Source organism: Lemur catta, chromosome 20, assembly GCF_020740605.2.
Source record: "Lemur catta isolate mLemCat1 chromosome 20, mLemCat1.pri, whole genome shotgun sequence".
Taxonomy (NCBI): domain Eukaryota; kingdom Metazoa; phylum Chordata; class Mammalia; order Primates; family Lemuridae; genus Lemur; species Lemur catta.
Window position 1 is genome coordinate 3,780,994 of NC_059147.1, and position 27,401 is coordinate 3,808,394.

At 38.3% G+C, this 27,401-nt stretch overlaps 1 protein-coding gene across 5 annotated transcripts in view; it reads left to right on the top strand.

Moving 5' to 3' along the window:
• The window catches only part of PHKB (phosphorylase kinase regulatory subunit beta), a 212,607-nt gene that overhangs the window by 114,684 nt on the left and 70,522 nt on the right, over window positions 1–27,401 (top strand). For all 5 annotated transcript variants that reach the window (XM_045533352.1, XM_045533356.1, XM_045533353.1 and 2 more), the window contains one exon: window positions 6,646–6,740. In XM_045533352.1, the coding sequence (XP_045389308.1) occupies window positions 6,646–6,740 (95 nt within the window). The remainder of the gene's footprint in view (window positions 1–6,645; window positions 6,741–27,401) is intronic.

A 27,401-nucleotide genomic window follows, 5' to 3' on the forward strand; every position in this document is an offset into this window, starting at 1 on the left:
CTAGTGTGAATGAGGACATAAGAAACCAAGGTCTTGATTTTCATTGATCTGTTGACTTCAAATACAGTTGACTCTTTATTCAGTATAGCACATGGTTTTGTTACGTATCAGTTAAAGATAAAATGAATAGATAAGAGTATACAGATATATTTCTACATCGTGGTTGCTAAGAGATTTCCCAGCTGTTACACTTCAGGAAACTTCAAGCAGAAAGATAACGATTTCTGAGTTCTTTCATTACCTTTCTCATGGTGTCCATGTGATTGCTAGACCTAACGTGGGATTTCTGTGCAGCAAGCATTACAAACATCTTGAGAGCACGTGTAGTGTTACTGTGAAGGCCTCACCTGGGAAGATTTTCTGTCTTTAGCTTACTGGATAAATAACTCGCTTTCTTAAAACTAAAATGTTTTAGTTGAATTGTTACTAGGGCTAGAAAATTTGTATGAAAATTATCGTCCCACCCTCAAATATATTTGTAAAGTTAAATGTGAAGGCAATGATGCCTAGAGTCTGAGGAGGCCCTTTCTACATCTTGTTACATTGCTGCTCAGAAATACTGGTGAGAATACCTGCCTTGGAAAATGTCACACACTGTGCTCTGCCTTTTACAAATATCATCCTAAGTAATTCCAACATTTCTGTGAGATGGGGACTACGTGGCACAGGTGAGAAAACCGAGGCCCAGAAGAGTTTAACAACTCATCCAAGGTTACACAGCTCTCGACTGAGTTTACTGATTTCTTCAGGAGTCTACAGCGTGCTTGTGTCACCTGTAACTTCTGCAGCACTAAATATTCTTATTAAAAATAAGAAATTTGCTAACCTAGTAAAATATTAAGTTGCATCTTGTTTTCATTTACATGCTCACTGTTGTGTTAAAAGCATTTCTTAGTCATTGTCTTCTGTGAATTGTCTAGTCAATTTTTTTTCCCATTTAACCTCAGTTTTATGTTTGTTTGCCTCTAAATTTTGTTTATGCTGGGGTTTTTTGTTTGTTTTGTTTTCAAGACAAGGTCTTGCACTGTCACTGAGACTGGAGTGCAGTGGCACAATCATAGCTCACTGCAGCCTTGAACTCCTGGGCTCGAGCAATCCTCCCACCTCAGTCTCCAGAGTAGCTGCAACTGCAAGTGTGTGCCACCACACCCAGCTAATTTTTTTTTTTTTTTTTTTTAGAGACAAGGTCTTGGTATGTTGCCCAAGCTGTCCTCAAACTCCTGGGCTCAAGCGATCCTCCTGTCTTGCCCTCCCAAAATGCTGGGATTAAGTCATGAGCCACCATGCCTAGTCTATGTTATTTTTCTGATAAATGAAATTTAAAATCTTTATACACTCAGATCTATCAGTGTTTTTCTACTTAATTTTTGCCATGTAATTTGGCATTTTAATTTTAGACAGCCCTTCCTTGTTAATCAATTGAGTAAAAAAAATGTTATATAAAAATTTGCAATTTTTTGGTATAATATATGAAGTTGAGGATCTACATTTTCTTTTTCTGCACATAGCTCATAATATGTATGTTACTTATATGTATCACTGCAGCTGAGAATCAGGCTTTGAAGCACATAATTTTACCCTGTAAATTATCTGCTGAGCCTATTTTGGTGTGTCCTATGTAATTTTGGTGTCATGATAAAAAAAAATTTACTTGCTCTGATAAATTTCCTTTAAATTGTCATTTTATTAAAGAAACAAAAGTTTTTCTGAATATTGTATTTTTACCCTAGACAATTATTGTTTAAGGTAAACCCAAGACATATTTAATACACTTTTCCGTGCACAAAAATGCAAATGAATTTACTTGATTCCTGTTTTCTAAGGATTTAAAGACAGCTATCATTATTCATAGAAATATTTTATTATCTTTGAGGTTTGGTGCTGTATTGTAAATGTAGAAAGCCATTACTCTTTTATCCTCGTTCTTTTTATTTTCATTTTAAATATTCTGTAGTTTGTTGGGTATAAATTCTTTCAGGCTTATCTCTCTTCACCAGAAGGCCAGTATCATTGAATTGGCACAAACAGAACCTCTATTTTTGCCTCCTAACTGCTAAAAATCAATGCAGTGGGGGAAAAAATGTGCCTATTGACCTTCTAAGGATATTTGTCACTTTTGCTGTTATGGAAATTAATGATTATGGCAATAAGTGTTTCCATATTTGTTAACCCACCAATTTATTCTTTTGTTTAGTAAATCTATTGATTGCCTACTATATGCCAGGTGCTGTTCTAGGTACTGGGCTGTAGCCATGAATAAGAGGAATACAGCACATGGTATAAGTTGGAACATCAAGGTCGATAAACAACTATGGTATGACGAGCAAAACATGAAGGAAATACAGAGAAATAAGCTTTTGAAAGACGTGGTTGACCATTCAATTCATATCCATTTGTTTAATAGATTAGCATTTATGCCTTCCAAGGATATAAGATTTCTTAAATTATCTGTCACCATTTATAAATAATAAAATATGACAATAAAGATAGAATTTTGTTTCTATAGAATGACAGTGAAACATTAATTATGAAAAGTGCTTGTTGGTTTTGGAAATTTTTTCACATCTCAGTGATCATACAAATGAGATAGAGAAATAATTTGCTACTTATTTAGAATATCAGGGTACCAGTCAACCCTGCATCATGAGCTAAAATGTAATTAATAAATTGAAGTTATATGTAGCTATCTGCTTATATTGGTTTGGTTTAAATTTTGCAAAAGTATTTTTTCTGAGAGTGAAAACAATATCTGTAACATGTGACTTGATTTAGCTAGGAAAAATGTAATATATCAAGGTCTAAATTGTTTTTTTTCATTGTTTCCTCCTCCTGGTATCTTTTCCACCTGTGTTGTAGACAATGTCAGTGTTAAGGCCAGTATTAGTATATGGTTAAGAGCCCAGACTTCAGAAACAGACTGTGTCTCCCCAAGGGCATATACTAACTATCGCGAGTTGTTTAAACACTCAGTGCCTCAGTTTTATCATCTGTAAAATGGTAAGGTTTTGTGAGGATTAGAGCTTTAATATATGTGAAATGCTTAAACAATGCCGGGAACTTAGTAAGCAGTATCTAAGTACTGCTGCTGCAGCTGCAGAGGCAGTGGTGGCCGGGGCAGATTCTGCTACTGCTCTTCCTCCTTCTTTTTCATAGTATTCTAGTTTTAGTATTACTTTGATTATAATTGAAAAGATCCTCCAAGAGTTACCAGAAAATCCTTTGGTGATTTTGTCTATTGAATCTCATTGCAGTTATGCCTAAAAGGTACCCCAGAATAGAAGTCTGATGTATAAATATTCCTAATGCTGCAGAGAAATATTGACTCCCTGCTCAGTTTTTTTAAAAATTATTATTTGTACAAATTTATGTGCAATTTTGTTACATGCATATTTTGCATAGTGGTCAAGTCAGGGCTTTTCGGGTATCCATCACCTGAATAACATACATTGTAGCCATTAACTAATTTCTCATCACCCACCCCCCTCTCACCTCCTCACACTTCTGAGTCTCCATTGTCTATCATTCCACTGTATACATCAAAGTGTACACATTTTTTCACGCCCACTTATGAGTGAAAACATGCATTATTTGACTTTCTGTGCCTGGCTTGTTTCACTTAAGATAATGACCTTCAGTGCATGCACGTTGCTGCGAAAGACATGATTTCATTCTTTTTTATGGCTGAGTAGTATTGCATTGTGTAAATATACCATATTTTCTTTATCCATTCATCCATTGATGAACACTGAGGTTGATTCCATGTCTTGGCTATTGTGCGTAGTGCTACAGTAGATATGGGAGTGGAGATATCTCTTCAATATGCTGATTTCCTTTGTTTTGGGTATATACCCAGCAGTGAGATTGCAGAATCATATGGTAGTTCTACTTTTAGTTTTTTGAGGAACTTCCATACTGTTCTTCGTAGTAGCTGTACTAATTTGCATTTCTACCAACAATTTATGAGGGTTCCCCTTTCTCCACATCCTCACCTAGTATTCATTGCTGACTGTCTTTTGGATAAAAGCCATTTTACCTGGGGTGAGATGATCTCATTGTAGTTTTGATTTGCATTTCTCTGATGACTAATGATGTTGAGCATTTGTATGTCTTCTTTCGAGAAATGTCTATTCAGATCTTTTGCCCATTTTTAAATCAGATTACTTGTATTTTTGCTATACAGTTGAGTTCCTTATATTTTCTGGTTATTAATTTCTTGTCAGATGGGTAGCTTGCAAATATTTTCTCCCATTCTGTGGGTTGTCTTTTCACTTTGTTGATTGTTTTCTTTGCTGTGCAGAAGCTTTTTGGCTTGATGTGACCCCTTTTGTTCATTTTTGCTTTGTTTGCTTGTGCTTTTGAGGTTTTACTGAAGAAATCGTTGCCCAGACCAATGTCTTAGAGGGTTTCCTCAATGTTTTATTATAGTAGTTTCATACTTCTGGGTCTTACATTTAAGTCTCTAATCCATTTTGATTTGATTTTGATATAGGGTAAAAGACGGGTCTAGTTTCATTCTTTTGTATGTGGATATACAGTTTTCCCAGGACCATTTATTGAAGAGACTGTCCTTTCCCCAATGAATGTTCTTGGCACCTTTGTTGAAAACGAGCTGACGGTAAATGCCTGGATTTATTTCTGGGTTCTCTACTCTGTTCCACTGGTCATGGTCTGTTTTTATGCTAGTACTATGCTGTTTTGTCTACTATCGCTTTGTAATATATTTTGAAATCAGGTAACGCAGCTTTGTTCTTTTTGCTCAGGACAGTTTTGTGAGTCCATATACATTTTAGAATTTTTTTTTTCTGTTTCTGTGGAGAATATAATTGCCATTTTGGTAGAAATTGCATTGAATCTATAGATTGCTTGCATCGGGTAGTATGGACATTTTAACAGTATTGATTCTTCCAATTCTTGAAAATGGAATATCTTTGCATTTTTTTGTGTCCTCTTCAATTTCTTTCATTAATGTTTTATAGTTTTCATTGCAGAGATCTTTCACTTCCTTAAGTTTATTCCTAGTTATTTAATTTTATTTGTAGCTATTGTAAATGAGATTACTTTCTTGGTTTCTTTTTCACCTTGTTTGCTGTTGGAATATAGAAATGCTATTGATTTTTGTATGTTGATTTTGTGTCCTGCAACTTTCCTGAATTTATCATTCCTAATAGTTTTTTGGTGAACTCCTTAGGTTTTTCTCAATATAAGATCATATCATCTGCAAACAAGGATAATTCAACTTCTTCCTTTCTAATTTGGATGCCCTTTATTTCTCTCTCTTGTCTAATTGCTCTGGCTAGCACTTCTAGTACCAGGTTGAATAGAAGTGGTGAAAAGTGGGTTGGCCAGGCGCGGTGGCTCACGCCTGTAATCCTAGCACTCTGGGAGGCTGAGGCAGGTGGATCGCTCGAGGTCAGGAGTTCGAGACCAGCCTGAGCAAGAGCGAGACCTTGTCTCTACTAAAAATAGAAACAAATTAGCCGGCCAACTAAAATATATATAGAAAAAATTAGCCGGGCATGGTGGGCACATGCCTGTAGTCCTAGCTACTTGGGAGGCTGAGGCAGTAGGATTGCTTAAGCCCAGGAGTTTGAGGTTGCTGTGAGCTAGGCTGATGCCACGGCGCTCACTCTAGCCAGGGCAACAAAGTGACACTCTTTGTCTCAAAAAAAAAAAAAAAAAAGAAGTGGTGAAAAATGGGCATCATTGTCTTGTTACAGATCTTGAAGGAAAGGCTTTCAGGTTTTCCTTGTTCAGTATGATACCAGCTGTGAGTTTGTTCTGTTCCTTTTTGAGTCAGTTTTGGTAGTTTGTGTCTTTGTAGGAACTTGTCTATTTCATCTAGGTTATCTAATTTCTTGACATACGTTTGTTGATACCATTTTCTTATAATCCTTAAAGTCAGTAGTAATGTTCCTACTTTCATTCTTGATTTAGTAATTTGAATCTTCTCTCTTCTTGATCAGTCTAGCTAAAGTTTTGTTAATTTTATTGAGCTTTTCAAGAACCTACTTTTGATTTCCTTGATCTTCTCCATTATTTTTCTATACTGTTTCAATAATTGCCACTCAACTCTTTATCATGTCTTTATGCTTGCTTTTAATTTAGTTTGCTCTTTTTCATCCACTGCCTTAGGGTAGAAGGATAGTTTATTGATTTGAGATTTTTTCTTGTGTTGAATAAAGGCATGTATAGCTATAAATTTTTCTTTGAGCATTGCTTTACCCACATCCCATAAATTTTGTATGTTGTATCTTCATTTTTATTCATCTCATCAGAAAGTACATTAGGAAGTATTTTCTAATTTCCCTTTTGATTTCTTATTTGATCCCTTGTTTATTAAGTAGTATATTATCTAATTTTTACGTATGTGAATTTATAAGATTTCTTTCTGTTATGATTTCTAATTTCATTCCATTGTGGTCAGAGGATATACTTTTTATTATTTCAGTCCTTTTATATTTATCGAGGCTTATTTTATGGCCTAGTATGTGGTGTATCCTGGAGGATGTTCCCTGTGCACTGAGAAAAACGTATATTCTGCTCTTATTGAGAGGACTGTTTTATAGATGTCTCTTAGTTCTAGTTGGTTTATGGCATTATGCAAATGCATTTTTGGTAATGTCACTTCCCTTCTTTTTTTTTCAGCTGATGAATTGATCAGTCCTAAAGACATTGATCCTGTCCAGCGCTATGTCCCACTGCAGAATCAGCGTAATGTGAGCATGAGGTTTTCCAATCAGGTAAAAAGATATTGTATTTCTTCATTTGGAATCATCCAAGGACATTTAAAGCTTAATTGAAGAGGAAATTTTTATTCTGAATGGGGTTTTGTTGCTCCTTCTTCTGGTTAGTTAAGATTTGCTTGTGGTAAAGATTTGCTTGTTAATGAGGAAGGTAGGAGTCAGATGTGTCCAACAAAGTGTCTTCCAGGTAAACATTTTCATCTTGAGAATGGTGTCAAGTGTCTTTGAGAAGATGCAGGGCATATGGGTAGCAGGAGGACAGATGAGATGACACTGTTATTGAAGGGAGTGGGATTCTATGAAAGACTCCATGCTTGATGTCACTCTTGTGCTGTGTCTTCGTGACAGGACTGAGTGACTGACAGAGTTGCTCTTAGCACTTGGTGAGATGTTGGAGGAAGGAACAGTTTTTAAATTTTTACATCTAGTAGCTATGGATTCAGACTGTTTTGTCAACAAAGTAAGTGTTTGTAGGATCAGCAAGATTGATATTGACTTGAGCAAACCCTCAAGTATTAAATGATACCAGTAATGAGGACTGTTAAGATGAAAATGTTGTGGATTTGGAAACTGCCTGAGGAGAAAGGGAATGAACCTGAGTGTGTGCCTGGGATTCCAAGCAGTTAGCATGCATTTAATAGGAATGGCATCAGGACTTACAGAAGATATGTTCATAAATTGAAATGCTGCTTTTATTAAAAAAAAAAAATACAAGTACATATCTCTCTCTCTCACACACACACACACACACACACCCCACACACACCAATAAATGCATATTTTATTGAAAGAAAGAGAGAGCCAACAGCTTCATTGGGTTCTGTCATACATTTCTCTTACTCTTTTGCTGGTCTGGAACAAAACATATAATTATTCTGAGTGATTTATAGGTGAGAATCTGTTTGAGAGACTTGTGAATGTTCAGGTTTTCTCAAAAACATAAAATCCCTGGGTTAATATGTAATGGAAATTTCTCACTGCCTTTTAGCTCCTATAAGGTGAGGATATGGCCTTTATGTTTGTCATCACTCATGTCAGTGCAGTGCAAGTATACAATCTGTGCAAATTTGAAATATGCAATTTTACTTGAAGAAATGGCAAAATAGGGAATACATCTAACTTCACATTACCCAGTGCTATGACTTTGAGCCATTTTAAGACTAATATGTATCATTTAAATAATACTTCACATGTGTGACCCACTTCTCTAGGATGATGAAACCTCAGAATCTTTTCTTAGAAAATAAATTAATGGGTCACAGATTTGAGATGTGGGGCAGCAGCCAAAGAAATGAAAGCATTTTATAGGCAACATCAACAATTTAAATAGTTATTTCATGCTTGACACATATAAGGAAGGCTGTGTGTTACATGTCGTTGACATACAATGTGCTACTTGCAACTCTCTCTCACCTGCTCAAGAAATCTGATCAGTGGATAAATTAGTGAGAGTGAATTTTAAAGAGAATATATTCTATAGGTATTTTTAATATCAAAGTTATTTTTTATTATTGCTACTAAATTATCTGAGGCATGCCTCCCAGATGGAGCCACATCCTAGCTAAGAGACATGCTCTAGGGCAAGGACTGGAGCTCTTCTCCTGACGCTGTGTGGCAGATGACATCTGGGCAGTGTTCTGTGCAGTTCCTGAGAGGGAGGGGATGAGGCGGGTTTGCAGCGAAAACTGCTGGGAGCTCACATACCCCACCCCACTGGCAGCTTGGTTGTGGTAGTGTGTAAAATGATGAGGTTCCCTTGCCACTTACTCAACCATTTGAAGTGGTAGGAAAGACCTAATAGGCATGCCATGTCTCTCACTGGGGCTGGGTGAAGTGGACTGATGAAATGGAGGCATCAGACATATTCCCAGATATGCAGCCCTCTGCTTGAAATGTTGGTGTTAGTGACCACTTGGTCATGATTGACGAGGTCATATTTTGTGACTAACTGACCTATGGGGATTGACTGGGTGCTATAAACCTTGCCAAATGTTGGGAAAGTAAATCTGGATTAGTAAAGTCCTGCCAGTTTCTGCAAAGGAAAGAAATCCTTGCCCTGAGGGAAGGTATGTCAGGGGTCCCCATGACCACCCTCAGCCTCAAAAATTCACCAGAGGACTCACAGGACTCAGAAACTATTATACTTAGGATTTATTATAGTGAAAGGATACAGAAAAAAAAAAATCAGCAAAGGGAAAAGGCACATGGGGCATGTCCTTAGAAAAGTAGGCCCAAGCTTCCAAGTGTCCTCTTCCAGTGGAGTCACATGAGATGCACTTAATTACCCCAGCAAGGATACGTGACAGTGCATGCAAAGTATTGCCAGCCAGGAAAGCTTGCTCAAGCTTGGTTGTCCGTGGCTTTTATCAAGGATCAGTCAGTAAGGTGTGCACCACCTACATGACTGACTTATGTTATTTGAACACCAGCCACCCAGGGAGCAACAGGATATTCACTGTAAGTCACATTGTTAGCACAAACTATCTGGGCAAACTGGTACCCTGTGTCCCAAGGCCTCAAGCATGCAAAACATGCTCATTATCCGATGAGTCTCTTACTTTTTCTCAAATGTTTTCTATTCCTTTATTTTTGCCTATAATTATATCTTATATATTATTATTATATTTTCTATAATTATGTATATTAGTATTAATATTAGGCTGGTGCAAAAGTAATTGCTGTTTCAGCATTGTTGAAATTTGCCATTTGATACTGGAATACATTCTTAAATGATGTGGTTATGCTATACATCATTTTAATGGGCATTTCTCACTTTATATTTATTTGCTAATGACTTATTACTTGCTATTTATTTTATATTTATTTTAGACCATTAGGCAAAAGGCAAATTCAAGCAATTTTCTTATTCAAGTTCAAAATGGGTCATAAAGCAGCAGAGACAACTGGCAACATCAACAATGCATTTGGCCCAGGAACTGCTAGCGAACATATGATACAGTGGTGGTTCAAGAAATTTTGTGAAGGAGATGAGAGCCTTGAAGATGAGGAGCACAGTGGCTGGCCATCGGAAGTTGACAATGACCAGCTGATAGCAATCATTGAAGCTGATCCTCTTACAACTGCACAGAAGTTGCTGAAGAACTCAGTGTAAATCGTTCTATGATTGTTTGGCATTTGAAGCAAATTGGAAAGGTAAAAAAGCTCAATAAGTTGGTGCCTCATGAGCTGACCAAAAATCAAAAAAATCATCATTTTGAAGTGTCGTCTTATCTTATTGTGTGCAACAACAATAAACCATTTCTTGATTGGATTGTGACGTGTGACAAAAAGTGAATTGTATACAACAAGCAGAGAGGACCAGCTCAGAAGAAGCTCAAAAGCACTTCCTAAAGCCAAACTTGTATCCTAAAAAGGTCATGATCACTGGTTGGTGGTCTGCTGCTGGTCTGATCCACTACAGCTTTTGGAATCCTGGTGAAACCATTACATCTGAGAATTATGCTCACCAAATTGATGAGATGCACTGAAAACTGCAATGCCTGCAGCCAGCATTGGTCAGCAAAAAGGGCCCAGTTCTTCTCCACGACAACACCTGACCACATGTCACACAACCAAAACTTCAAAAGTTGAACAAATTGAGCTACAAAGTTTTGCCTCATCCGCCATATTCACCTGACCTCTTGCCAACCAACTATGTCTTCTTCAAGCATCTTGATAACTTTTTGCATGGAAAATGCTTCCACAACCAGCGGGAGGCAGAAAATGCTTTCCAAGTGTTCATCGGATCCCAAAGCATGGATTTTTACGCTACAAGAATAAATAAGCTTATTTCTCTTTGGCAAAAATCCGTTGATTGTGATGGTTCCTATTTTGATTAATAAAGATGTGTTTGAGCCTAGTTATAATGATTTAAAATTCACTGTCCGAAACCTCAATTACTTTTGCACCAACCTAATACTAGCATTCAGGAAATCTTCCTTACTCTTTGTTTCATCTCGTCTGTTGAATTTGTTAAAGTCATATTTTAATTTTTTTTTATTTCAGAATGTTACAGGGGTGCAAATGTTTTGGTTGTATGGATTGCTTTTGTACTGCTTAAGTCAAAATTATAAGTGTGCTCATCACCCAGATAGTGTACATTATATCCATTAGGTAGGATTTCATGCATCTGCTCCCCTGCCCTCCCACCTGCTTGATTTCCACTGCGTTTTACTTCTATCTGTGCACATGAATACTGATTGGTTAGTTACAATTTAATAGTGAGTACATATGGTGTTTGTTTTTCCATTCTTGCAATACTTCACTTAGGGGAATAGTCTCCAATTCCATCCAGATTGTTGCAAAAGGTATTAATTCATTCTTTTTTATGGCTGAATAGTACTCCATGGTATACATATACCACATTTTATTAATGCACTCATGAATTGGTGGGCACTTGGGTTGATTCCACATCTCTGTGGTTGTGGATTGTACTGTAATAAACATTCTACGGCAAGTGTCTTTTTTGATAAAATGACTGTTTTTCCTTTGGGAAAATACCCAGTAGTTGGATTGCTGGATCAAATGGTAAGTCTACTTTTAGTTCTTTGAGGAATCTCCATACTATTTCCCATAAAGGTTGTATTAGTTTGCAGTCCCACCAACAGTGTATAAGTGTTCCTTTCTTTCCAAATCCATGCCAGCATCTATTATTTGGGGATTTTTTGATATAAGCCATTCTCACTGGGGTTAAGTGATATCCCCTTGTGGTTTTGATTTGCATTTCTCTAATAATTAGCGATGTTTGAGCATTTTTTCATATGTTTATTAGCCATTAGTCTATCTCCTTTTAAAAAGCTTTTGTTCATGTCTTTTGCCTACTTTTTAATGGAGTTGTTTGATGATTTCTTGCTAATTTCCTTGAGTTCTTTGTAGATTCTGGTTATTAGCCCTTTATCAGAGGTGTAGCATGTAAATATTTTCTCCCATTCTGTAGTTATCTGTTTGCTGTTGATTGTGTCCTCGGCTGTGTAGAAGCTTTTTAATTTACTCAAGTATCATTTACTAATTTTTGTTGTTGCTATGATTGCCTTTGGGGTCTTCTTCATAAATTCTTTGCCTAGGCCAATATCAGAAGCGTTTTTCCAACATTTTCTTCTAGAATTCTTAAGGTTTCATGTCTTAGGTTTTAGTCTGTTATCCATCTTGAGTTAATTTTTTTGAGTGGTGAGAGATTCGATTCTGTTTCAATCTTCTACATGTGGCTCTCCAATTTTCCCAGCACCATTCATTGAATAGGAATTCTTTTCTCCAGTGTATATGGTTGTCTGCTTTGTGAAGGATGAGATGGGAATATGTGGATGCTTTTATATCTGGGTTCTCTGTTCTGTTCCATTGGTCTATGTCTCTATTTTCATGCCAATACCATGCTGTTTTGGTTACTATAGCCTTGTTGCATAGCTTAAAGTCTGGTAAAATGATGCCTCCAGATTTGTTCCTTTTGCTTAAGGTTGCTTTGGCTATTTGGTCTCTTTTCTGGTTCCAAACGAAGTGTAGAATTATTTTATCTAGCTCTGCAAAATATGATGTTGGTATTTTGATGGTGTTTGCATTGAATCTGTAAATCATTTTGGGTAGTATGGAAATTTTAACTATGTTGATACTCCTGATCCATGAGCATATATTTTTCCATTTGTTTATATCATCTGCAATTTCCTCCTGATTAGTTTGTAGTTCTCTTTGTGGAGATCTTTCACCTCCCTTAAATATATTCCCAGGGATTTTATTTTCCTTATTGCTATTGTGAAAGGTATTGAGTCTTTGATTTGAATCTCAGCTTCACTGTTTTTGGTATATAGGAATGCTACTGATTTGTGTACATTGATTTTGTAACCTGAGGCTTCTGACTTTATTTATCAATTCCAGGAGTCTCTTGGAAGAATCTTTGGGATTTTCTAGATACAAGATAGATCATATCGTCAGCATAAAATCGTAGTTTGACCTCCTCTTTCCCCATTTGGATACCCTTAATTTTGTCCTCTTGCCTGTTTGTTCTGGCTAGGACTTCCAGCACTATGTTGAATAGAAGTGGTGACAGCAAGCATCTTTGTCTTGTTCCATTTCTAAGTGGGAATGCTTTCAACTTTTCCCAATTCAGTGTGATGTTAGCTGTGGGATTGTTGTCTATGGCTTTTATAATTTTGAGATATATTCCTTCTGTGCCTATGTTGTTAAGAGTTTTTATCAAAAAAGGGTGTTTTTCTGCATCTATTGAGATAACCATATGATCTTTGTTTTTGCTTCTGTTTATATGGTGAATCACATTTATGGATTTATGTATGTTGATCCATCCTTGCATCCCGGGGATGAAGCCCACTTGGTCATGGATTATTATTATTTTTTTTTGATGTGCTGCTGAATTTGCTTTGCTAGAATTTTATTGAGAATTTTTGTATCTATATTCATAAGGGATATTGGTCTATAGTTTATTTTTTGTTGCTGTTGTGTGTCCTTTCCTGGCTTTGGTATCAAGGTGCTACTGGCTTCATAGAACCATGTTATGAAATAATTTATGCAGTATGGGTACCAATTCTTCTTTGTAGGTCTGATAAAATTCAGCTGTGAAACCATCTGGTTCAGGACTTTTTTTGTTGCAAGATTTTTTATTGCTGCTTCAATTTCATTGCTTGTTATTGGTTTATTCAGGAGTTGTATTTTTTCCTGATTGATCCTTGGGAGGTTGTGTGTTTCCAGGAATTTGTCCATTTTCTTGATGTTTTGAGTTTGTGTGCATAGAGATTTTTTTATAGTATTCACAGGTGATGTTTAATTTTTCCATGGTATCAGTTGTAATACTTCCTTTTTCATTTCTGATTGAGCTTATTTTGGTACTGTCCTTTCTATTTCTGCTTAATCTAGAGAGAGGTCTATCAATTTTCTTTATCTTTTCAAAGAACCAACTTTTTGTTTCATTAACCTTATGTGTTATTTTGTTGTTTTTCATTTCATTTAGTTCTGCTCTGACTTTAGATATTTCTTGTCTTCTACTGAGTTTGGGTTTGGTTTGCTCTTCCTTTTCTAGTTCCTTGAGGTGATTCATTAGATTGTTGATTTGTGATCTTTCTGTCTTTTTGATATAGGCATCGAAGGCTACAAATTTTCCCCTTAGGACTGCTTCTGCTGAATCTCATAGATTTTGATAACTTCTGTCCCCTTTGTCATTTAGTTCAAGGAATCTTTTGATTTACCTCTTGATTTTCTCCTTGACCCAGTGATCATTCAGCAGTAGGTTGTTTAAATTCCATGACTGTGTTGAGTGTTTCTGTTGGAATTGATTTCTAACTTTATTCCACTGTGGTCAGAGAAGATACATGGTATAATTTCTGTTTTTTTTTTTTAATTTGTTGAGACATGTTTTGTGGCCTAAAATGTGATCAATCTTAGAGAATGTTCCATGTGCTGATGAGAAGAATGTATATTCATTAGTTTTGTGGTAAAATGTTCTGTAAATGTCTGTTAGGCCCATTTGATCTAGAGTCCCATTTAATTCCCATGTTTCTTTGTTTATATTCTGCTTGGAGGATCTCTCTCTGTCAGTGGGGTGTTGAAGTCCCAGCTATTATGATGCTACTGTTTATCATTTTGTTTAGATCTAGTAGGGTCTGCTTTATGAGTCTGGGCACACCTGTGGTAAGTGCATAAATATTTAGTATTGTTATGTCTTCTTGTTGAATCATTCCTTTTACCATGACCATCTTTGTCTTTCTTTGCTATTGTCGATTTGAAGTCTATGTCATCCAATATGTGAATGGCTACATCAGCTTTCTTTTCATTTCCATTTGCATGGAATATTTTTTTCCATCCCTTCACCTTGAGTCCGAATGTGTCCTTGTGTGTTAGATGTATTTCCTAGAGACAGTAGTTACTTGGATTATATTTTTTTAATGCATTCTGCCAGCCTATGTCTCTTGAGTGGAGAATTCAAGCTGTTTGCATTTATTGAAAGCATTGATAAGTGGGATGCATTTCTGTTCATCCTGTTGTGTAGAACCTTATTGCATAGTTTTGTCTCATGAGCCGTTATTTTATATGGGCTCTGAACTTTAGCTTTTGAGTGATTTCACACTAGTGGGTATCTGTTATGCTGATCAATGTATAATTCATATCTGAGTGCTTCCTGTGGGGCTGATCTGGTCTTGGCAAATTCCCTCAGTGTTTGCTTGTCTGAAAAAGTCTTTATTTCTCCCTCATGTAAGAAACTTAGTTTTGCAGCATACAAAATTCTATGCTGACCATTATTCTGTTGAAGAAGCCTGAAGATGGGTCCCCTAACCTTTCTGGCTTGTAAGGTCTCAGTTGAAAAGCCTGAAGTTAGCCTGATGAGTTTTCCTTTGTAAGTTACCTGATGTTTTTGCCTTACGACTCGCCGGAGTTCCTCCTTCCTGTTGACTTTGTTGTGGTGATTGCCTCTTTGCAATGAATTTCCCAGGTGTTTGTTGAGCTTTTTGTACATGGATACCTAAATTTCTAGCAAAATCAGGAAGTTTCCTCACTTATTCCCTGAAGTAGATTTTCCAACCCTAGTGTGTTTTTTTCTTCACCCTCAAGGATGCCTATGATTCTTATGTTTGGCCTCTTTACATAATCCCATATTTCTTGTAGACTTTATTCATTCCTCTTATTTCTCTGTTCTTTATCTTTGACTGACGTTTTAAATTCAAAGGTGTTGTCTTCAAGCTCTGAGATTCTGTCTTCTGCCTGGTCTATTCTATTCTTTAAACTTCCATTGTGTTTAGTATTTCCTTGAATGAATTTTTCATTTCCAGAAGGTCTATTTGATTTTTTTTAATAAATTTATTTCTTTAGTAAATTTTTCATTCATTTCCTTTATTTTTTGTGGTTTGTGTTGGTTTTCCATTTTCTCTTGTATTTTATTGAGCCTCCATATAATGTATATTTGGAATTGTTTATCATTTCAATATTTTCTTTTTGTTTGGTATCCGTCAGTAAGGAGTTGTTGTTTCCTTTTGGGGCTGTCCTTTTGCACTGATTTTTCATGCTTCCATAGTTCTTTCACTGATTCCTTCTCATCTGGCCTCTCGATTGAGTCCTGGCGGTGCTAGGCCTGGCTTGCGGGCCTGTCCTCGGTTCCCTGAAGATCAATCCCTGACCACGTCAGGGAGAAGAGTGCTGGCCCTGAGTTGCCTATGGGGTGTTCAAGCAGGTTTGATGGTTCTCTCTGGTTGCCTCTGTCCTGCTGTCTTCAATTCTTCCCAGCAGTGTGAATTGTACTGGGTACCCCAGCTTAATTTCCAAGATCACTTGTGGTATTTGTGAGTACGAATCAGCCACTCTCTGTTTGCTCTAGTTGGAAGATGCCATGATGTGCTATAGAGTTGTTCTCCCTGTCATTGGTTGACGTTTGTGTGAAAGAACCAGCTGCCGAGATGTTCTTTTGTGCTGGTGGTAGGCTCTGTTCCCCCAGGTGGAGTACTTGAGTGCCACAAGCTTTAGGAAGGACCCTGTAGCTCCCAGGGTTTTGCTTGAGCTCAGCCACCACTGAGGTGGGAGGAGGAGCAAGGCAGTTCATGTGTAGGTTGCAGGAACCTGAAAGGCTGTGGAAATCCTCAGTGGAGCTCAGAACTTGCTTTTCCGGCCACTAGGAGGAGCTGCTGGTAGGAGGGTCAGGACAGGCTCTCTGAACTGGGAAGGAAGGCTGTTCACAGGGGAGGATCCTAAACTCTTGAGTGCTAAGGTCCTGGGCTGGGGATCTTCTGCCATTATGCAGTAGTGCAGTTTTCTTGCAGGGAGCGGCGGGTGCTCTCCCAAATTGCCACTCCTTGGACCCCCACAGCACACTCCCTTCAGTTCAGTCCACGTGTGGTCCTTCTCCTCCCAAGTCAGTTCTCATACTTCTCCCAGTCTGTGTGTCTGACCCACTAGCATGAGTCTGTGAAATGCTGGCGGGCACGGAGTTCTCTGGTTTTGCACCCCTGTTGCACTGTAAGTCCTCAAAGGAATGGGTGTGGTCCCTCTATCTGTGGGGAGCTCAGCCTGGAACACACAACCCCCAGAGAGAAGCGATCGCTTGTGAACTTCTCGTTGCAAACTTCTCTCCCTGTTTTAATGAGTAGGGGGAGGGGCCACAGCACCCAGTTGTTGGGCACCTGAGTAGGAGGTGTTTGGTTGCCGTGGAGCTGGGGGCTAGGCTATTCCTCTCCAAATGCCACACGCTTATCCAATATGGCGGTTCTCCAGTGGGGGAGACGGGTACCCTCCAAGGTCCCTGGACCTCAGCGCCCCACCACACTCTCCTGTCAGATCTGTCTGTGCGAGCTTCCTTGCCACCTGAGTCCAGCTCCCAGACTTCTACCCTGCGTCACCCTGCACCCCTCTGTGTCCAGGGGGCACCTGGACTGGCTTGCTTATGTGAGCTGCCACCGTGTGACCCTGCAAAATGCTGGTGGGCAGGGAGTTCCCAAATTGTGAACCCCTGTTCCACCACAAGTCCTCAAAGAAAGAGGTGTGGGCCCCACTCTCTGTGGAGACCTCAGCCTGGGGCGTAGGCCAGCCAGAGAGCAGCCGCAGTTCACAAAGTTCTCAGCTCCAATTACTGCCGTGGTTGTGATGGGAGGGGCAGGGGCTTCCGCTCCGTCCGCGGAGCTCAACCTGCTTCCTCAGTTGCCCTTGTTAGGGAAGGTGCAGAGGAGGAAGTGAGGGGATGGAAGAAAGCGGGGACTCCAGCCTCTCATGGCCCAGACTGCCCAGACTCCTGGGGCTCGTTAGTTCACCCCACTGTTCCTTACTGGCCACAGCACCTGGGCTTGTGGAGGGTGGCAAAGCTTTCCATACACTTAGTGGCCTGCTGTTCCCCAGAGGCATGTAGGAGGGGCAGGGGAACCCCCCTTACCCTTTCACTGGGCTCCCAGCCTCTCTGAGTTTGATCCTCACCGATATCTTCTCTTCTCTGGCTTCTTCCTTCTCAGCCTCACGGTTTTTCTCCATGGGGTCCCCAGCCATCTCTGTCATCTCTCTCTGTGATCCAGAATCCGATATCCTTCCTTCCCGTCGGGATGGTCTGCCAAGGATGTCTCTAGTAGGCTCCTCCAGTGTCTTTTTTTTTCTTTTAGAGACAGGGTCTTGCTCTGTTACCCAGGCTGAAGTGCAGTGGTGTCATCACAGCTCACTGCAACCTCAAACTCCTGGGCTCAAGCCATCCTCCCTCCTCAGCCTCCTGAGTAGCACATCACCACACCTGACTAAATTTTTAAATTTTTTGTAGAGATGTGATCTCACTATGTTGCTCAGGCTGGTCTCAAACTCCTGACCTCAAGCAATCCTACCACCTTGGCCTCCGAAAGTGCTAGGATGACAGGTGTGAGCCACTGTGCCTGGCCCACCCATATTTTAATTTCTAATAGTTCATTCTTACTGTCTCATTATTCTTTTTATAGCTTCCTGGATTTTTATTTAAAATTATTTGTTGTCACAATTATTATATTGTCAAGAGCCGATGTCATAGTATTAATATATTGTCACAATTATTTTAAAACTTTGGGGAGTCAAAAATTTTTGAGGTATCAATTGAATAAATTTTTTTTAACTTTTAATCTTGTACTAAGTACAGATCTACAAGAAGTTGCAAGGAAATTTCCAGGGAGGATCCATGAACCTTTCACTCAATCTCCCATAATATTAACATTTTATATAATTATAGTATACTATGAAAAAGTTGACATTGCTGTACTCTGCAGAGCTTATTCAGATGTTTACTGGTCATACACGCACTCATTTTGTGCATGTGTATGTAGCCCTATGCATTTTTATCACACGTATACCTTTCTGTAACCACCACCACAGTCAAGATACCTAATTGTACCATCATCACATCACTGTAGGACTTCCTTGTGTTACCCATTTATAACCAAACCCACTTCCTTCACCCCAGTCCTTAATCTCTGGAAACTACTAATGTTCTTCATTTTATAATTTTGACATTTTAAGGATGTTATATAAATGGAAGTATACCTAAGTTTTGGGGTTTGGCTTCTTTCACTCAACATAATTTCCATGGGATTCATCCAAGTTGTTGCATATATCAATATTTATTCCTTTTTATTGCTGAGTTGTACACCATGAAATGGCTGTATCATAGTTTAACCATTTACCATTGAAGGGCATCCTGTGGGTTATTTGAACAGTTTTTAGAATTCCATTTTAAGTAATTTATAATGTTTATTTATAATTTTTTTAGTATATTCTTATATTTTCCTTAGTTGCTACTTTTAGGAATTACCATATATTTTATACACACACACACACACACACACACACACACACATAATTTATCAAGATCTATTGGTATCATTTTGCCACTTTGGCTAAATTATAGAAACCTTACTTCTATTCATTTCCTTTCTTCACTTTGTAAACATACTTTTAAAAGTATTTCCTATACATTGATTGTGCAATGCATCAGATTATATGAAAATTTTTGTTTCAACCATAAAATTTGACTAAATAAATTGATGGGGTGAGGGACAGTCTATTGTGCTTACCTCAGTTTTTACCATTTCATTGTTCTTTCCTTTCTGAATATCCCAGCCTTATTCTGTTATCTTTTTTTTTTCTTCCTGTTAGGAGAGAATCCGTTAGACATTATTTATGGATAGGTCTGCTAGCAGCAAATTTCTTAGTTTTCCTTTGTCTGAGAATGTCTTTATTTTGCTTTTACTCCTGAAGGGTATTTATATTGGATATAGGTTTCCCAGTTGACAGTTGTTTTGGTTCAGTGCTAAAAAATATTGTGCCACTTCCTCTGGCCTCCGTAGTTTCAGGTGAGAATTTCCTTGTCAATTCAAATTTGCGTTCCTTTACAGATAATGCCCCCTTTTTCTCTGGCTTAAGTCTCCTTAGGCCACTGGTGGAGGGCCAGAAGACAACAGACTGGGCTGACACAGGTGTAGTGGCCCACTTGCTGGTGGCCCCAGTGTGGAGCAGGGGTTGGATAGGCTTGTCGTGGCTTCAAAGCTGCTGCAGATTGGATTGGACTGCCCAAGTTGTAGAGCACCGTGGGTTAGGTTGGCTCCCTCGATCTTCTTTGCTGATGCTGCTCAAGTGTTGGCCCGTCAGTGCTCTGGCTGTGAAGCAGAGGTTGGTTGGCCCACTAGGACTTTGAAGCTGCTACTGAAGGCAGTTGGCCAACTGGTACCTCCCCTGAGGAGTTAGAATTGGAGGTCCCCACTTGGTCTCTGTTGTGCTTTCCCTTTCCCAGTTCTTTGGCCAGAGAGAATAGATTTTTGTTGGTTTCTTTATTTTCTTGTCTCGCCTATTGGTTATTCCAAGCTGCAGGCCTCTGTGGTGCCCAGCTGTGCACGTGTGGGATCTCAGGAATCTCACAGCATTGCCGTTCTCCACTCCTGAGGTCTCTGGCCAGTACCGTCTGCCTTCTTTGTGGCTTTCAGAGTCCTCTCATGGTTATCTATCTAGGCCATCTTGTTCCTACTGCTAATTTTTTTTTGTGGATAATTTATCTTCATAAGTGTTTATATGAGTAGAAATTAAAGATTTCTTGTGTTCTTCGACTTGTCTTTTTTCCTCAGAGTAATTTTTAAGCAATAATGGCTATCATTTATTGAACACTTCTTTCTTATAACAGCTTTAGTGAGGCATAGTATGATTCCCATATGATACACTAGTTTAAAGTGTACAATCCAATGGTTTGTAGTATACTTACTATAGTCAATTTTAGAACATTTTCATCACCCCTGAAAGAAACCCCATACCCTTTAGCAGTCATTCTCCACATCCCCCCAGCCTTCCCTCCCCCGTCCCCAGGCTGAGGCAACTGTTAATCTGATTTTCATCTCTATGGACTTGCCTGTTATGGTCATTTCATATAAATGGTTTCATATAATATGTGATATTTTGTGACTTTTTTCACTTAGCACAGTGTTTCTAAGGCTCATCCATGTTGTTGAATATAGTAGCACTTCATTCCTTTTTATGGCAGAACAACATTCCATTGTATGTATATACTATGTACTATGTTTTATTTATCCATTCTTCAGATGATGGAAGTTTTGGTTGTTTCTAGTCTTTGGCTATTATGAATGCTTTGGTGAACTTTTATATACAAGTTACTGTGTAACATACATTTTCATTTCTCTTGGATATATACCTAGGAATGGGATTGCTGGGTCATATGCTAACTCTATGTTTAACACTTTGAGGAATAGCCAGACTGTTTTCCAAAGTGGCTGCACCAGCAATGTCCGAGTGCTTGTTTCTTCACATTCCTACAGTACTTACCGTCTGTCTTTTGATTATAGTCATTTTAGTGGCTGTCACGTGGTATTTCATTGTGGTTTTAATTTGTATTTACCTACTTACTAAAATCAAGCATATTTTCACGTGTTTATTGGCAATTTGTGTGTGTGTGTGTATATCTTCTTTTGAGAAATATCTATTTAGATACTATGGCCATTTTTAATTGATTTGTCCTTTTTTATTATTGAATTGTGAGAGTTTTTATATATTCTAGATATGAGACCCTTATATGATTACAAATATTTTCTACCATTTGATAGTTTCTTGATGGTATCGTTTGAAGCACAGAAATTTTAAATTTTGATGAAACCTAATGTTATCTATTTTTTTCTTTGGTTGCTTGTGCTTTTGGTGTCTCATCTAAGAAACCATTGCCTAATGTAAGACCATGAAGATTTATGGCTATGTTTTCTTCTAAGAATTTTATAGTTTTTAGCTCTTACATTTAGGTATATGACCCATTTTGAGTTCATTTTTATATATGGTGTGAGGTAGAGATCCAACTTTATCCTTTGCATGTGGATATCCACTTGGCACTGTTGAATCTCCACAGTAAATTTTCTCTTTTTTAATGAAATAAAATAAATATAATATTAATATTTATCATTGTAATCATTCATAAGTGTACAAGTGAGTGACATTAAATACGTTTATAGTCTTGTGTAACCATCACCACTATTTGTACCTAAAACTTTTTAATTATCTCCAACAAAAATTCTGTTCCCATTAAGCAATGACCCTCCCTTTCCTCCCTCCCTTCAGCCTCTGATAACCTTTATTATATTTTCTGTTTCTATGAATTTGCCTATTCTAGGTACCTCATGTAAATAGAATCATGCAATATTTGTCCTTCTGTGTCTGGCTTATTTCGCTAAGCATAATTTCCATAATAACTTTTGTGTGTTTCATTAATGTGGTATTTGTTTTTCTTCCTACTGATTATTTTATCACATACCTGGTGATCCTCATTATCCAATCATATATTAATATGATCAATGAACTGATTATTCTCAAGGTATTGGGTTATTAAGTATGAAATGTCCAACTTCCTTAAATACTGTTTGACAGTTGATATATCTGATATTTCACTTTGACACTTTTTGTTTTATTTTTATTGTGAAGGTACATTCTCATTCTTTCAAGCACACATTTTGGCTTGTGATTATCTTTCAAAATTTTTTTAGAGCAATTTTTGTGAAATCATGGATAAGTCAAAAATTTGTGTTATTTTTGAATATGAGTTCCATCATGGAACCAATGCTGTGCAGACGAAGGGTGCAGACCAATGCTGTTTGGGAAGGATGTGGCTAATGATCGCACAGTACATCGATGGTTTAGGAAGTTCCATTCTAGTGATTTTAATCTTGAAAATGAGCCACGTCGGTGACCTGAGACCAAAGTGGATAATGATGAGCTGAAAGCTGTAGTGGAAGCGAATCCATCTCAACCTATGCAGGACTGAGTGGCAAGATTTGACATTACTATTCCAACAATATTGGACTATTTGAAACAAATAGGCAAGGTAAAGAAGCTGGATAGATGGGTACCACATGAATTAAATGAGCATCAGAAGAGAAATCGTCTTGAAGCTTGCCTTTCTTTGCTGTCACGACATAGAGATGAACCATTTCTACACACATTGTTATGTGTGATGAAAAATGGATTCCTATTGACAATTGCAAGTGTTTGGTACTATGTTTAGATAAAGTTGAAGTGTTGAACACAGTCCAAAACTAAATATTCATCAAAAAAACTAATGGTTTCTGTTTGTTGGTCCAGCACTAGTGTTATCCACTACAGCTTCATGAAACCTGATCAATTGATTACAGCAGATATCTGCTGTAACCAATTGGATGAAATGATGAGGATGCTTGTGATTAAGCAGCCGAGATTGATCAATAGAGACAGGCCAATCCTCCTGCAAGACAATACTCAACCACATGTCGCACAACCAACATGTAGTGCTGAAACTACATATGCTCAAACTATAATCTCTCTGCTTTATTGCTGACTGTGATTCCTTATGTAGGGCTTAGAGCTGGCCACTGTGGCCTTTAATCAGTCCGTCTGTGTCACCTCCACTTTTCCCACCTGCCCTCCATTGTACATGCAAACCAAGTGCCCCTCTGGGGCCTCTCAGGCTGGTGGGTCAGCTCCCACACCTGCTGTAGCATTTTGATGATGCTCTAAATGGTATAGTTTGTGGTTTATATAGGTTTCCCTGGCTCTGCTTTATTTGTTGATATATTTCCATTTGCCATCTCATAGACTAGAAATGTATTGAAATATCGTCTCTGATGACCTTTTTCTCTTCATTGATGTCTTTTTTTTGTTTACTTTTAATATCTATATGGTCATTTCTCTGGAGTCTGAAGAGAGATGAGAGTTGAGTACTTATGTATACTCTGCTCTCTAGAACTAGAAGCCTAGGCCTTACCTCCTGTGCTTGAGTTTTACCTGGTTATTTCCGCTTAGTGTCTTTTTCTCCTGTTATACTCAATGCTTCTTCAGATCTTGGCCAACAAACCTAACACTATGATATGAATAGATAGATATTCATTAAATAGTTGTGATAGCCTGGAATAATAGATGCAAACCAAGTAAATTAAAGATGTAGTTATTTATATTGTCTGGTAAAATAACATTTGAAAGAAAATAATTTAGCCAAACTTAATTGGTCTATCCTTTATTCTTATAAATAGGATACTAGTGCCTTGTTCTGTACCCTCACTTTCCTATGCCACATTTGATCTGGGGAAAATAAATTCTACAAAAGACTGTTTTATCCCATTCTGTGAATTAATCCTTGAAAACAAGTCATGTGGGTTTAGAAGCTATGCTGTTAAGCCTGCCTTCCCCATAGTCCTATGCATACTCCGTGTTACAACACTTGCCGTGTTGTAGTTGGTTTACATGCCTGACTTCTTGGCAGAGGTCCTCAGATTAGAGAGTATGTCCTATTCTTGTCTTCTCTTAGCCTAGTTGGGTTTTTGATAGGACAAATGAACGGAAGTGAGAGATATAAGAATAACCAAAATTGATTGTGTTCCTACTGTTTATAGACACTGTAAAAGCCATTTTATACTCATTATTAATACTTTTCTGAGATAAATATTATGATATCCATTTTACAGATAGATAATGTTAGTCTCACAGAGTAACATTACTAAGCCTCTCAGAGAGGCTTAGGAATTTCCCCAAGGTCACACAGTTGTCAAGTGGCAGAGCCAATATGAAGGTGTTAACTGAAGAAGGAGAGGAAGGAATGGATGTCAAACATTTGGAAGCAGTGATTTTTGTAATGCTGTGAAGGAGGTAACGGGAGAAATAGCTTGTTTCCTGAACAGCCTGGCTCGATGTCACATCACAGGAACACAGTGGCACCTGTGCCCTAGGGTGCTAAGAGGCCTGTGGAAGTGATCTGAAAAATTAAACACAAAGATGTCACACCAGTACAAAATGCATGCTGGGATTCATTATATATAACATTTGTCATGTTAAAAGAGTCTAATTATTTGCTTCTTTCTTCTTCCCTGTTGTGCTAGGATTAGACCAAGTTCACAAATCTAACAGTAATTTTATTAAGGATTTCCTTCTTCCTTAACCAAAAGAAAACCCTTTTAAGAGGTGTTAACTCCCTCTCTCGCATTCACACTAACTTGTTCCTGTTAGAGGGCCCATCATTTTCTGTTGCCTAGGTAATTCTCGTGGGGGTACCCGCTGATTATCTGTGAATGAGACCTTCATGGTTCATTCTGCAGGGCCTCTGCCTTGCTTGTGTGCCATAATGGTGTCCTGAAGACTGTTTCCATCCTTGCTACTCATTCACACTTGGAAGAGGTCTCATTGCAGCAGACACTGCAAGAAGCTGACCATGTGCATCTTACTGATTCCTTGTATTTTGCATTCCAGTTGTCCACTGGGAGCAAGGTGGCCCTGTAGAGGATATCCTTTTATAGGGGGTGGGGGTGGGGAGAATTCTGGAGTTCTCTAGCACATGGACTTTATTTTGAAGTATGTTATTATACTAAGTAAAATATGGAAGATTCCTGGTTAAACAGGAAAACACAATCAATACTTTGTTAAATGTTTGTGGGGTTCTGTCTGAGACTATCATATTTAACAGGTAATAGCCAGCCAGGATTTGTTTTGTCCTTCATTTTTTGATTTCAAACCAATTTGAGAAAAATTGATCTTGTTTCTCAAAATAGATGTTGAATGCAACAGAATTTTTACATAAATAAGCTATTCTAGTATGAAAGGAAGAGTCATAGAAAAAAACACTCTGATATGAAAATGCTGTTTTAATATTCAAGAATACAAATAGGAGAGGTTTGAAGGAGCTCTGGAAATTTTACCCCTAAATATGATGCTTTGATATAAAGAATGTTTTGAATTAAAGGCACTTAGAGATTAACAGGCTCTGGAAGAGGCTTTTCCTCTGTCTGCAAAACCAGACTGACCTGATCAGAAGATCAAAGGGGGAAGTGGGCTGCCCTTCCTCTCTGTTACCTCAGTACATTGCAGGGAGATCAAGAATGTAAGTAGACCTGGCCCAAATTATTTTAAACACAATACCTGTCTCTCAGGTTAATTTAATTTGTAAAGAGAATTATTTACAAAAAATTTAATCTGTCTACCCCATCTATTCATCCTCCCTGGCAACTTTTGCCCCTAAACAGCATTACCTATAGTCCTCATTTTCTCCCCTCCCCTCTAAAAATATAAAAATATCTGAGCTTCACTGCAATATTGGGCAGTTGCTCTTGTGATTCTCCCCATGCACGTGGTATCGGTAAATAAACCGTTCTCTTATGAATCTGCCTTGTCAGTGGATCTTTCAGTGAACTTCGGGGGGAAAGGGCAAGTTTCCCCTCCCCCTTCAGGTTTCTTATTGTTGGATGTTCTGTCTAGCACAGTGTTGACGAGCACAGCCTCTGCAGGCACCCTGTGTGCTTTTGTCAATGGGAAAAAAGACCAAACTCTGTAAAATAATTTTAAAGAGATTTATTCTGAGCCAAATTTGAGGCTCCATGACCCGGAGCCACGGCCAAGAGGCCTTGAGCAAGTGGACTCACTGTGGCTGGGCTAGTTTGGTTTTATACATTTCGGGGAGACAGGGGTTACAGGTAAAGTCATAAATCAATACGTGGGAGGCGTACATTGGTTTGGCCTGAAAAGGTGGGCCCTCTGGAAGGGGTGGGGGGGCAGGGCTTACAGGTTATAGGTTCCTTTAAAAATTTTGGGACTTGTAATTGGTTAAAGACATGAAGCTTTGTCTAGAGGCTTGAAATGTTTTAAGATAAGAAGCTCTAAATCAGAGATAAGCCAGGGGACACACATTTATTGTGTAAATTGAGGACCTGCAGGTGTGTCTTGCATACCCTCAGACCTGTCAATGGGTTACAAAGGGTGTCCCCAGGAAGGGAGGGGGCATGATGAGGCATGTCTGACCTCCCTCCTCCTGGTAGGCAATTTAGTTTTAGGATATTCCTTTGGCCATGAGGAGGTCCATTCAGTCAGCTGGAGGGGGGCTGGTGAGCCTTAAAATTTTATTTTAGTTCACACTTTTAAATCCAAGCTTGGGCAAATTGTTTAACCTCTGTATACCTTAATTTCCTCACATGTAAAATCAGAATAATACTTCATAGAGTAGTAAGGATTAAATAAATTAATACAGGTAAAGAGTTTAGAATAGCTCCTGGCCTATAGTTAAGCACTCAATAAATGTTAGCTATTGTTCTTATTTGTATTTTGATGATTCCAGTGCAGACATGGCAGTTAATTGAGGTGCTCAGTAGTTAATGAAAAGAAAAGGTGTAAGGTCATTGCTATTGAACATGGCTCATAGTGGAAATTCAACTGTGAGAACAGACAGTTATTGGAAGGCCAGGCTCCAGGCTTAGTTCTCTGTCAGGGTGTATGTAATGCAGATAGTAGAATAAAGAGATGTTCTAGGAAGGGCAGGGCAAAGGAATCTAGTGAGAAGTTTAAAATGGTGTTATGGATATGAAAGTGTGGGGAATTTTCATTTTGAGAGTATATTTCAAGAAGTCTGACTACCTAACTGGCTGGGAGGGACAGCAAAGCACTGGCAGAAATTCAGGTCCTGGTCTTTAGACCTTTCCTGGTTCACCTGCAGTGTAATCTGGGGGAGGTCTCCTAATGTCTCTGGAATGTGGTTATCTAATCTATAAAATTATTCAGCTCGGATTGATTCATAAATCCCCTTCTAGCTCTTCTGTGCTGGCTTCCATGATCTGGGTTATTGGTAACCTTTGAGTGATTTTAGTGGAGTGGTGTGCCCAGAAGCCAGACTGTAGGGAGTTAAAGAGCAATTAAATGGTGGAAGACCATCTGTTCAGGAAGCTGAGTTTGCTGCAATCCAAG